Raw genomic sequence first — 13,146 nt, 5'->3', positions numbered from 1 at the left:
AAGGCTCCTCATTTCTTAAAATTCAACTGTCCTCCACCACACACATACATACTTATTGCTCTAGTTAGAGCCTGCCATTCAGGAAAACACCCTCTCCTAATGTTTCCCAGCCATCTAGTGCTTATTTAGCTCCCAATACTTAGCTCATTCCCCTGGGATGTCTTTCAAAACTTCACAAGGCTCCGAGTTTGCCTTAAGCTGTAGTCTTTTCCTCCAGAACACCATGCGGATACTCGCACCATAACACTTATTATACTGTATTAATATACTGCATTTACAGTATCACAATAGCATAGTATTTGTTTTCTGCAAAAATGTAAGCAACTTGATAATAAGGACTGAGCGTTCCATCTATTCTGAGCATCTGGGTCAAGGCCTGGCATATAGTACTATTCCACAAATATGTGAATAAAAAGTTAAAGCAACATTTCTGAAAAAAAATTTTAAGTTAAAAAAAATTCCTCTCCTGAGTTTTATTAAAAACAAGAGATTTTAATTCCTCTTATAATTATTAATAAGGCTGAGAGTAAAGTAGGAAAGTAGCTTTTAAGAAAGATGAGTCTTTTTTCATTAATTCATCTTCACCCTTTCCTTATTAGCAAATGAAGCCATCAATTAGTATTTCAAACAGCTGCTTCCATTTCTGCACTCTAGTGATAAAACCAAAATTACCTCCTGGGGACTATGAACTATCACTGTGAAAAATACACATCCAGTACCATTTGCAAAAGTAAAAACCAAACAAACCCGAAAATCAATTGTCCTGTGTAAGAGAGTTCAAGTCTCAACCCAATGACAGTGTGTGGTGAACCTGCTTCAGGCCAGGAAACCTGTAGAATAGCACTCATGTAAGAATTAAATGATATGACACATAGGGGCACCTGGCTAGCTCAGTCAGGGGAGCGTGTAACTCTTCATCTCAGGGTCATGAGTTCGAGCCCCATGTTGAGCACAGAGCTTACTTTTTTAAAAAACTGAAATGATCCATGTAAAAACTCTGACAATGCTAGAAGACAGAGGTAGGACTTATTCTACCTCTACCATTTATCTGCTAAGTTCTCTGAGCCTCAAGTTTCCTTAATCATCAAAGAGTGTCACTGTAAGGCTTAAAAGACAGTGACTGTGAAGCATTCAGCATCATGCTTGACGAACAAGTTAAGCACAAAATGAATGTTAGCACTTCCTGTCCTGTATCTTGCACAAGTACTTTAACCTCTTTAGGTCTCAATTTCTGTATCCACAAAATGAGGTGGTTAGATCACATGATCCAAGACCTCTTCTAGTAGCAAAAGCATTCTAATTCTATGATCAATAAATCCAAAAGCAGTGAAGACAAAAAGTTAAATTTTAAAAGGACCAAGTAGGGCAGCCCTGGTGGCACAGCGGTTTAGCGCCACCTGCAGCCCAGGGCATGATCGAGTCCTGGGATCGAGTCCCACACATCGGGCTTCCTGCATGGAGCCTGCTTCTCCCTCTGCCTGTCTCTGCCTCTCTCTCGCTCTCTCTGACTGAATAGATAAATAAATCTTTTTTAAAAATAAATAAATAAAAATAAAAAAAATAAAAGGACCAAGTAAACAGATTAGCTAAGGAAAATGTTATTTATCACCTAGGCCCACACCAAAAGTATCAACAGAAACATAAGATTATAAACCTGAGTCTCAACTGCTTGAACCCTTTATGCCAACAACATTAGCATTATGATGTAAAAATGATCAAGAATTTGGGGCGCCTTGGTGGCTAAGTTGGTTAAGTGTATAGCTCTGGATTTTGGCTCAAGTCATGATTTCTAGATCATATATCAAAGCCCCATGGTGGTCTCTGCACTAGGTATGGAACATAATTGGGATTCTCTCTCTCTCTGCCCCTCCAACGACCCCCCCCCCCTTTTAAAAAAACATCAAGAACTAGAAAGAATCTCCAAAATTAAAATTAAATTCCTCTAAACATGGGACGCCTGGGTGGCTCAGCGGTTGGGTGCCTGCCTTTGGCTCAGATTCTGATCCCGGGATCCAGGATCAAGTCCCACATCAGGCTCCCTGCGAGGGGCCTGCTTCTCCCTCTGCCTATGGTCTCTGCCTCTCTCTCTCAGTCTGTCTCTCATGAATAAATAAATCTTTAAAAAATAATAAAATAAATAAATTCCTCTAAACAGGAAATAGGAACTTGTCTGCTGCTGGTGGCATCAAAAATTGGCAAAATGGTAATTACTTTAGCCAGTAAACTAGTTAACATTTAAGCATTAGGTTAACCAAAAAAGGGGCAGTGGGTGGCTCAGTGGTTGAGCATCTGCCTTTGGCTCAGGCTGTGATTTCCGGGTCCTGGGATCCAGTCCCACATCAGGCTCCCTATAGGGAGCCTGTTTCTCTCTCTACCTATGTCTCTGCCGCTCCCTGTGTCTCTCATGAATAAATAAATAAAATCCTTAAAAGATAATAAGTTAACCAAAAGAAAAAACCTGTTATACTGTCAGCAAAAGAGGTAATCCTGGTGCTCTAATGGCCTCTGGGAAATTGGTAGATACATAGTTACTATGAAGTATACACCCTTGAACATAGTAAGCTAAGCGAGGAATAATGTTATCAGTGTATCTTTAAAATGTGTTAAATGACAGCACAGTACATTTACTGACATGTAAAGATATTTGCAAAATAATGCTGCATGAAAAAGGTTACCTATCAGTACTTATCAAGACTGATTTTGTTAAAATAAAGAACCATTTTTTTGTTAATTTGGATATTGGGATCCCTGGGTGGCGCAGCAGTTTGGCGCTTGCCTTTGGCCCAGGGCGCATCCTGGGGACCTGGGATCGAATCCCATGTCGGGCTCCCAGTGCATGGAGCCTGCTTCTCCCTCTGCCTATGTCTCTGCCTCTCTCTCTCACTGTGTGCCTATCATAAATATTATAATAATAATAGTAATAATAATAATAATTTGGATATTAACAGAAAAACTTCAGAGCTTTTTATGGAACAAAGGTGATTTTTTATTTTCCTCTTGGTGCTCACCTGTATTTTCTAATTTTCCATAACAAATGTAATAATTTTATGTAATAAAAAAAACTTTAATTCCCCAAATCTAACAGTCAGCAGACAATCCTCTTATCACAGAAATACGGTGAAAAAAAGAAGTTAAAAAACCCTGATTAGGAAACTTCCTTAGATCCCAAGTAACTAAGAACTTCAATTAGGCTCCCATCACTCGATGCCTCAGCCTCAATCTATTTGTGAATGAAACAGACCTTCACTTATATAAAATCTAAAGATCTCTAACTCGGACATACCAGAGGTGATTCACCCCGACAAATTAAAGACAAACATTAACAGATTGTGTAGAGGAGGGGGAAAAAAAGAATCAGCAACACATTTTTATAGTGCTTTATCTTTCATTCTGTTTACTTTCTTGAATCTGGGTACACTAAAGATTATCTAGTTGAAGGGATTAAACCTAGGGATTAAATCCCAACAACTCCAAAAGATATCTTGCTCTACCAAACATCCTTTGAAAGCACAGGAAGGAAGTGTTATGACAGTTTAACTACTTAGGATTTGCTTCCTAAACTTTAACACCAATTCTAGGTGTTTCATCCTTCCATCTATTCCCCTGAAAGTTATTTTTAAAATGCAGTTTTACAGCTCTTGTATTAAGGCCAGGGTGTTACTGTCAACTTGCTTCTAACAGAGCAAAATAAGGACATAAAAGACCAAGTAACACATGTGATGAAGGTTTCTGTTTTTCAACTCATCATTCTACGTACAAAGAACATTCCCTAAAGCAGATTAGCATTTATTATTTTAAGTTTGAAACCTAAACATGAATGTTAAAACAACCTTGCAGATGTTGTTTACCCTATCTATATACACATTTCTTAAATTTCATTCTATCAGTAACTAAAACATATAGAAAACCAACAAAGGAAGCATATACATATGTACTAAGTCCAAATATATAGTAAATTCCAACACCCTTCCCTATTAGGAAAGTAATAGGAAAAATTATTTTAGCATATCTATATTCCATTACTCTTTAAAATTGCTAAAACTTTAGTAACTTTCATTGTTAAATATTTCCTTGTTAAATATAATATAGCTAAAATATTAGCGATATTTTATCCAAATACTGCTGGATAAAAATTCATCATTATATAATACAAATAAACAACAAGCTAATAAAAATGGTGTAAGTTTCTTAATTCTTCCTGAAATTCAGAAAACTACCACTCCCTCCTTATCCCAATTATACAGATGAGGAAACGTGGACTCAAAGAATTAAAGTACCAGCCCCGGGGCAGCCTGGGTGGCTCAGCGGTTTGTTTACCGCCGCTTTCAGCCCAAGGTCTGATCCTGGAGACCCCGGATTGAGTCCCACATCAGGCTCCCTGCATGGAACCTGCTTCTCCCTCTGCCTGGGTCTCTGCCTCTCTCTCTCTCTCTGTGTCTCTCATGAATAAATAAATAAATAAAATCTTTTTAAAAAATAAAGAAATAAAATAAAGTACCAGCCCCAAGTCACAAAAAGTAGGAAGCTGCAACTTCATGTAGTACTCTTGTTTGATACTATCCAATCTCATGCTATTGTGATTCAGTGTCCGAACTATGTTAACATTGCATATGTACCAGTATGCACTTTTTTTTTAAATTTTTTTCAGTATGCACTTTTTAATGAAAACATACAAATCCAAATTTTCCATTAGAAGTTTCCTTACTAAAGTAATAGCAAAACAAAATCAAAAGAATGTTATTTTCCCCAAAGGTTTAATCCCTCAATCTCAAATCCATCTTCCTCAAAACAATGGTGCTTGGGAATAGTGACATTCTACAAACCTTCAGGAAAATATATACCATGAAGAAACACAATGTTACAGTGTTAGGACAAAAAAGAAACTTTTATTAAACTGTATTTAAAAAGAAGCACCATTTATTTTGAAAAGGCAAGAAATTACACTTTAAATCATTAAATTTTTTAACTTGAGATTAATTTTTTATTATCTCAAAGATTACTTTGAAAACACCCGCTTTGAGGCCTAATACTATAAAACATTAAGCTGTTTTATGGGACAGCCTAAGTTTTTTTAAATGAAGAGACAGTAAAATTGGCTCAGCATCTTAAATAATCCTTCAGCACCCATTATATTTGTTACATACCAGTGAGCCCCCACCACAACTTTCCTAATTCATAATTCAAAAAAGAAAAACTTTACTAGAGTTAATTTTGCTCCTTTTCAAGCTTTAATAGCTACCACAAAACATATGAGGAATATAAGACAACTTTAGACCTGATGAATCCAGTGAATTTAATAAAAAGCAGTCAATTTAAAAACACTAATCCAGGGAATCCCTGGGTGGTGCAGCGGTTTGGCGCCTGCCTTTGGCCCAGGGCGCGATCCTGGAGACCCGGGATCGAATCCCACGTCGGGCTCCCGGTGCATGGAGCCTGCTTCTCCCTCTGCCTGTGTCTCTGCCTCTCTCTCTCTCACTGTGTGCCTATCATAAATAAAAAAAAAAAAAAAAAAAAAACACTAATCCAGGGACACCTGGGTGGCTCAATGGTTTACCACCTGCCTTTTTGGCCCAGGGCATGATCCTGGAGTCTGGGATCGAGTCTCACACCCTGTGTGGAGCCTGCTTCTCTCTCTCCTTGTGTATCTCATGAATAAATAAAAAACCTTAAAAAAAAAAAAAAAAAGCACAAATCCAGTGACACCTGGGTGGCTCAATGAGTTGTGCATCAGCTTTTGGTTTTGGCTGAGGTCATGAGCTGAGGGTCATGGGATTAAGCTCTCCTCTTTCCCCCCCTGTGCACCCTTCCAACCACTCCCACTCACATGTCCTCTAAAATATACAAATAAAATCTTTAAAAACAAAAACACAAACCCATACTCCCTTATACGCACTTTCAGAGTTTCTAAAACCCAAAATTTTGATTAATTCAATTGATGACAAAACCTGACCTAAATGGACATAAGGCTATTTTTAGTTGTCTTTCTCCACTTACTCTATTAATATCTTTCCTTGCAGAAATATGTTTCACAATGGAGTGCTTAGCTATCCCCTGGACCCCAATGGGGGTATCCTATATACAGTACATGCATATTACCTTCTTAAAACTCAAAGTGTTTTTATTTCTAGAACATATCTGGCCTTAAAGGTTTTACACACAAAAAACTGTGGACCTGCATCATGGAAGGAAAAAAAAAAGTATGCATCCACAAAATCAATCACTGGTCAATGACCAACAAATTTAATTCTCCTATATCTAGCTTCCCTGTAAAATTGGTTAATACTAAAATTCTGAAATGTCAATCTTCCTTTTTTGTTTAAAGTGTTGACTGATGGTACTCATCTTCATTCTTAGAAACTGTTCCCCAAAAAACCTTCCAATAAAATATAAGTAGGCTTGAACTGAATCAAAGCAGCTCTATCTTAGATCTGAGATGTTCTCCTGTGAGAGACCAAGCAGATGGAAGCTGTTGTCAAATTCTCTCCAGCAGGACCAAGCGTCCCCGTAAATGCTTCGGTCTTTGAGGTACATTGTGTGCTGAGGAACCAAAAAGGAACCAAGTAATTTTGGAATCTATAATGTTTTTAAAGATTTTATTTGTTAGACCATAAGCAAGAGCAGGGGCAGGGGGAGGAGGACAGAGGGAGACAAGCAGCTCCGCTTGAAAAGGGATTCGAGGGGCGGGGCGGGGGGGGGGGGCGGGAGCTCAATCCCAGGACCTCAGGATCATGATCTGAACTGAAGGCAGACACTTAACCAAATGAGTTACCCAGGCACCCCTGGAATCTAGAATTTTCTTAATCTACCTACATGATACACTAATTATTAAGAGTCTAAATAAAAAATTAGATACTCTTAAACAAGAGCTAAATGGACCCAAATAGGCAAAAAAAATTTCCTTTTCATCTCACCAATCATACTTCAATTATTGCTCAAAATTAAATGGTTTCCAAGACTTTCAAAGATTACTACATATAGACATTAGCCACCCCACTACACCCTAATAAAAAGGTAATTAAATATGGCGCATAAAATAAAACCATAGCACTAAAGTGAACTGAGAAGGAATCATTAGCAGACATTACAACAAATTTCTATAGGTGAAACATAAGTATATATCACAAAACATGCACAGAAGGACTACAGGGGAAAGTAAGGAAAACTCAAAATGGGGGCATTAGCTTGTAGAACAGCTTTGTACCTGATCCTCCTCAGCATCCATTACTCTAACTGCAGGTTTTCCAACAAGTTAGCCAATAGTACATCCCAATCACACATAAAGAGGTCCTAATTTGCTCTTCCATTAGAAAATGCAGGGAAGTAACTACCTGATGGCTAAAGCAGTAATGCTCAACCATTCATTTGTAAATATTGACAACCAAGACCACACAAGACAAAAGTTATTTGCAAGAAAACAAGCCAAACAAAAGGAACAAGTTTGTAGGGAGGGAAAAAGATAAACCAGTGAACAGAAAAGAATTTTTAAATAACCCTAAGTAGGGCAGCCCTGGTGGCTCAGTGGTTTGGCACCGCCTTCAGTCCAGGGCCTGATCCTGGAGACCAGGGATGAGTCCCACGTCAGGCTCCCTGCATGGCGCCTGCTCCTCCCTCTGCCTGTGTCTCTCTGCCTCTCTCTCTCTCTCTCTCATGAATAAATAAAATCTTAAAAATAAAATAAAATAAACTGATAAAATAACCCTAAGTACTATCCTTTGACAGATTAAAGAATGCATCCTTAAAACAGAAACAAAGTGAAGGGATGAATACACCCATACAAAAAGATTTCTTGGAATTAAAAGTATGACCTCAACCTTTACAATGTCACTATTGAGCTACAAAAGAGTCAAATTTATGAGAATTTAAATTTTGTTGTTGTTGCTGAGACAAAAGTGTTTAACATACTAACCACAGAACAAAGAAAACAGAGCACAGAAAAGCAGGGAATAAAGTAGGTTTCCCAGAGCTAAGTAAAGATCAAGACTTTAAATAGAAAGAAACCACTTATAACAGTAAAGATGCATAACAGAAATATCCATTCCTAGGCTTACCACCACACAATTTCAGAAAACCAGGATAAAAGAAAATTCAAAGCCTACTACACAGAGGAAAAGCAAAAGCAATTACCAAAAGAAAATATCTGACTGGCATCAGACAGACACTGCAACTCTGGACTCTATAAGACAATGGAGCAATATATTCCCAAGTTCTGAGGAAAAGATGTTGAACCAGTATTCTATACCTAATCCAACTATCAATCAAGCATGAAACAAAACAAAGGTATTTTCAGACACAGAGGACTCAAAGTTCACATCCTGCCAACTTTTCTGAGTAAGTTATCTAAGGATGTTCTCCAACAAAATGAGGCAAGACATCAAGGAAAGGAAAATATGTGATCTGGGAGGAAACTGGGTCTAAGGTCCACTCGGAGGACATCAAGTGCACAGTATGTCCTAAGAGCAGAAAGAGCATCTGTCTTTGGCTCAGGTCACAATCCCGAAATCTAGGGATTGAGTCCCACATTGGGCTCCCTCCAGGGAGCCTACTTCTCCCTCTGTGTCTCTCATGAATAAATAAATAAAATCTTTATGTAAAAAAAAAAAAAAAAAAAGTCTTGTCCGTCAACAAGAAAAGTGAAAGGCCAGTTAGGGACAAAACTGTACCAAAAACATCAGGATTGCGCAGCGGGGTGGCTTTGACTAAGTCAAACTTAGTTAAGTGTTTGACTTTGGCTCAGGTCCTGATCCTAAGCTCCACACTCAGTGGGGAGTCTGCTTGTCCCTCAGCCCCTCTCCCCACCATGCATGTGTACTCTCTCTCTCAAATACCTAGATAAAATCTTTAAAGGTTTTTTTTTTAATATCAAGGTTGAAACCTCAAAGTAAAACATGGCATGTTTTGAGCAACTGGTGGCATGTTAGAAAGAAAATATACCTGATGCTGATTGAAAGGTATACACAGATTTTAAAAATATATTTTTAATCCCAGCACACTACAGGATATCTCAGGATATTATCTTCAAGTATCAATCCCTAAGCAGGCCTTCCTTAACTACACCATCCCTTCATCTTCCTTTATTTTTTTTTTAAACATTTATTATTTTAGAGAGACAGCTCATGCATGTGCATCAGAGAAGCAAAGGGAGAAGAAAAAAGAGACCCAAGCCAACTCTGCACAGGGCAGGGCTGGATCTCAGTACTGGGAGATCACAACCTGAGCCAAAATCAAGAGTCAAATGCTTGTGACGCGTGGGTGGCTCAGTGGTTGAGCGTCTGCCTTCAGCTCAGGGCATGATCCCAGGGTCCTGGAATCAAGTCCCACATTGGGCTCCCCACCACCACCCCCCGCAGGGAGCCTGTTTCTCCCTCTGCCTGTGTCTCTCATGAATAAATAAAACCTTGAAAAAAAAAAGAGTTCCCCCCCCAAAAAAAAGTCAGATGCTTAATCCACTGCACACCCAGGTGCCACATTATGCTTTATTTTTATTCCTCTAGCATCTGTTATTACCTAATATTATACCAGGTACATTACTTTATTGATTCTAACACATATTCTTCACTTTTTAAAAAAAATTTACTTATTTGAAAGATAGCACATGTGCAAGTTAGGGTAGGAACAGAGGGAGAGAGAGGAGGGAAGCCGACTCCCCACTTGATCTCAGAACCCTGAGATCACAATCTAAGCCAAAACCAAGAGTCAGATGCTTAACCGATTGGCCACGCAGGCCCTATTCTTCACCTTTTAATCTTACTGAAACTAGCATGCACCTTACAATCCATACATAGCATTTTCTCCACTTTAATTGGCAAAAAGACACACATTACTGTGTAAGTTTAAAGCATACAGCATGATGCTTTGATTTACATATACCCTGAAATGATTAACACAATAGGTCCAGCTAACATTCATCTCCTCACATAGATACAAAAAGAAGGGACACCTGGGTAGCTCAGTGGTTGAGCATCGATCTGCCTTTGGCTCAGGGCATGATCCCAGATTCCCAGGTTCAAGTCTCTTGTCCGGCTCCTTGCATGGAACCTGCTTCTCCTCCCTCTACCTGTGTCTCTGCCTCTGTCTGTCTGTCTTTCTCTCTGTGTGTCTCTCATGAATCAATAAAATCTTAAAAAAAAAAAAAAATACAAAAAGAAAAAAAAGGGTGGGAAATTCTTGTGATGAGAACTACTAAGATTTAGCTTCTTAAGTTTCCTATATATTGTATGACATGATGACCTACAGACATCGTGTTGTATACATCCCTAGTACTTATTATATAACACTGAGTATGTTTTGACTCTCTCTTCTCTTCCTCCTCCACATCCATACATACCATTTTATAACTACAGTCAGCCAGGTGGCAGTCTTGTTACTATGTGAAAAATCTTCAGTAGTTAACTTTTGGAAAGATTATAAAAGCATAAGCACCAAAATGCTTCAGATTAGATGAAACAGGACCTTTATTTGCTTGCTGGGTATCACTCCTACTGTACTCAGCAACATAAGGTCAGTAATTTATTTCTTTAAAAATCTCTGTAGTCTCTGGAGTGCCTCAGTGGCTCAGTCAGCTAAGCATCTGCCTTTAGCTCAAATCATGACCTAGGGGGTCCTGGATCAAGCCCCACCATCAGCAGGAAATCTGCTTCTCTGTCTAACTCTGCCCCTCTGCCCGCCTCCCCCCCCCCCCCCGCCCCGCTCATTTTCTCTCCCTCAATCTCTCTTCTCTGCTCGTTCTCTCTTAAAGAAATAAATAAAATCTTCAAAAAAAAATTTTTTGTAGTCTCTGCACATACAACAGAGACTGGCACATAACATAAATAGTGTCACATTTTAACACCTCTGAAACAGAAACGTGTCCAACAGGATGGATCCTACATAGTTGGTTCTAATGTTTTTTTCTTAGTAGTACATACAGTAATGGCAAGTCATTACAAGCAAAGGCATCTAGGATTTGAAAACATTCGATAACAGAAACATTGAAGAAATTCGGGACAAAAGAATCAACAAATTGGACAGCGCTGTGAGCGAAAGGATCCATTTCAAAAGATGACCTCAAAGCTCGGTAAATTCAAGAAAAAGAAAAATAAGCTTTTATCGAGTTATGGAACTAAACATCCAAATAAATAAGAAAAAGAGTTAAATACAACTGCCTTCTGGAAACAGGAGAATGTCCCCCGTCTGTCACTATAACCAAGTCTACAATTATTTTTTTTTATCAAGCGCACTTATTTTTCACGATCCACTTTTTCAAATACTAATAAGGCAGAGAAGGAAAGACGCACACATACGAGAGTCATAGAGATTAAGACAGGGACATTCACACAGGTACAGACAGAAAGACACTCGTGGGCAGAGTCAAGATCAAGAGTCAAGCAACTCCAGAAATTCCAACGGACAATAAAGGATGGAGACACCATGAGTTCTGGAAGCAATTTTAGCAAATCTCTAAAGCATGACATCAGCGCTAGGAGCCTACCGATCAAAATTACGCCATTTTGCTCATCGGAAAGTCAAGGTGGCCTCACTCAGCGAAGGCTTGCAAGTTTATCCCGGTGTCCCTCAGGGGAAGTAATCACGGACTCAAAATAGCCACAACGCTTCACATTCACACGACAACCCTTTCACCAGCCCTGGCCTGTCATCGGTTACGGTAACAGACGTGGGGGCTGAAAGGGTCTCTCCAGAACCAGGGAGACCAACTGCCTACTCGGGGAGGAGGCTGCCGCCGGGGGTGGGCCGTGGGCAGCCCGCGGACCCGAGGGCCGTAGCCGCGACACGCACCAACCCAGCTCGGGTCGTGGGGTCCAGATAAAGCACCCAGGGGGCACCCGCGCCTGACCTCCCGGAGAGAAAGGACACCTCTCCCCAGGGAATGCTCCAGAGCTTCAACACCCAACTTACCCTGGGCGGGCAGACAGTTCAGACCCCGCCCTCCGTCCCCGCCCAAGACAGGCGTAGAAAGATGGCAGAATGTCACAGGGCCCAGATCGAGCGCGCAAAAGCCGGACCCACCCCCGGGAGACCGGGACGCCGGAGGCAGGTCCCTCCCCTTCCTCTCTCCGCCCGCGCACAGCTCATTCATTCTCGAGGCGGGCAGCCCGTCTCCCCCGGCCGGCTATCCCGGCACCGCGACCCCGCCGGCCGCTTTGTCTCGGGCCCGGCCGGAAGCCGGGGCGCGCATTCGAGCGCGCGCCCAGGCTCCGCCAGCCCGCACCGGGGGCTCGCCGCGCCTCCCCGCCCGAGAGCCCCCCGAGGTCCCGGGGGCCGAGGCCGCAGCCGCCCGCAGGTGCGCGCCTCGCCCGGGCCCGCGGCGCCCCCGGGTCACGGCGTCGCTGGCCTTCGGGCCCCCGGCGCGACCCCGCTCCCCGCCGGGAGACCCCCGATTCCCCTTCCCAAGGGCGGGGGCGCCCTCCCATCCCCCCGCCCCAGGCCGGGGCTCGCGCGGCCGCCGGGCGAGCACTCACTTGAGCACCAGCTGGTCGTGCTCGGCTTTGAACTTGCCCAGCTCGATCTGCAGCTTGGCGCGCTCGCGGGCCGTGTCGTCGAGGGCGCGTCGCGCGTCGGCCAGCTCCGTCTCGTACAGCGCCTTGAGGCCGGTGAGCTCGCGGCCGCGCACCTCCTCGCGCTCCGTCACCTGCAGCTGCAGCGCGCTGTTCTCCGTCTCCAGGCTGCGCACCTTGTCGATGTACACCGCCAGCCGGTCGTTGAGCTCGCGCAGCTCCTCCTTCTCCTGGAGCCGCGACAGCCGCGTGGGGCTCAGCGGCGTCGCAGGGGCGCTGGCGCGGCTGCCCGACCGCGGCGGCACGGGGGTCGCGGTCGCCATGGCGGGCGGAGCGGGGCGGAGCGGGCGGGGAGGCCGCGGGCAGCTCGGGACGCGGAGGGGCTGCGGACGGCGAGGCGGCGACGAAGGCACGGACCGACGACCCGCGCGCCCCCGGGAGAAGCACCTGGGTCGGCGGGAGCCGGGTTCCAGCACAAAGGGCAGACGGGGAAGGCTGCCAATCAGTCAATCGTAAAATGCCCCTCGTAAGAAATACGCACACGCACTCACACCCGCGCGCGGGAAGGTTCGGGCGAGGGCGACCGGGAGGGCCGAGCAGGGTCCGCGCGCCGCCGCCGCCGCCGAGTCTCCCGCCCGCAGCACTTTGTTTCCTC

General features: G+C 42.9%; 1 protein-coding gene across 7 annotated transcripts in view; it reads right to left on the bottom strand.

Annotated features, from left to right (window-relative positions):
* The window catches only part of LMNB1 (lamin B1), a 57,280-nt gene extending 44,134 nt beyond the window's left edge, over positions 1-13,146 (bottom strand). Inside the window, exons 1-2 of one of the 7 annotated variants that reach the window (XM_072840830.1) lie at positions 11,893-11,914; positions 748-830 (exon numbers count right to left, since the gene is read on the bottom strand). Coding sequence is in view for 1 of the 7 variants with exons in the window: in XM_072840823.1 (XP_072696924.1) it covers positions 12,456-12,814 (359 nt within the window). In the remaining 6 variants the exon portion in view is untranslated. The other 6 variants (XM_072840823.1, XM_072840825.1, XM_072840824.1 and 3 more) reach the window with 6 other exon arrangements.

This window comes from Canis lupus, chromosome 10, assembly GCF_048164855.1.
Source record: "Canis lupus baileyi chromosome 10, mCanLup2.hap1, whole genome shotgun sequence".
In the NCBI taxonomy this organism is placed as follows: Eukaryota; Metazoa; Chordata; class Mammalia; order Carnivora; family Canidae; genus Canis; species Canis lupus.
This window is presented reverse-complemented; position numbering and strand designations above follow the sequence as displayed.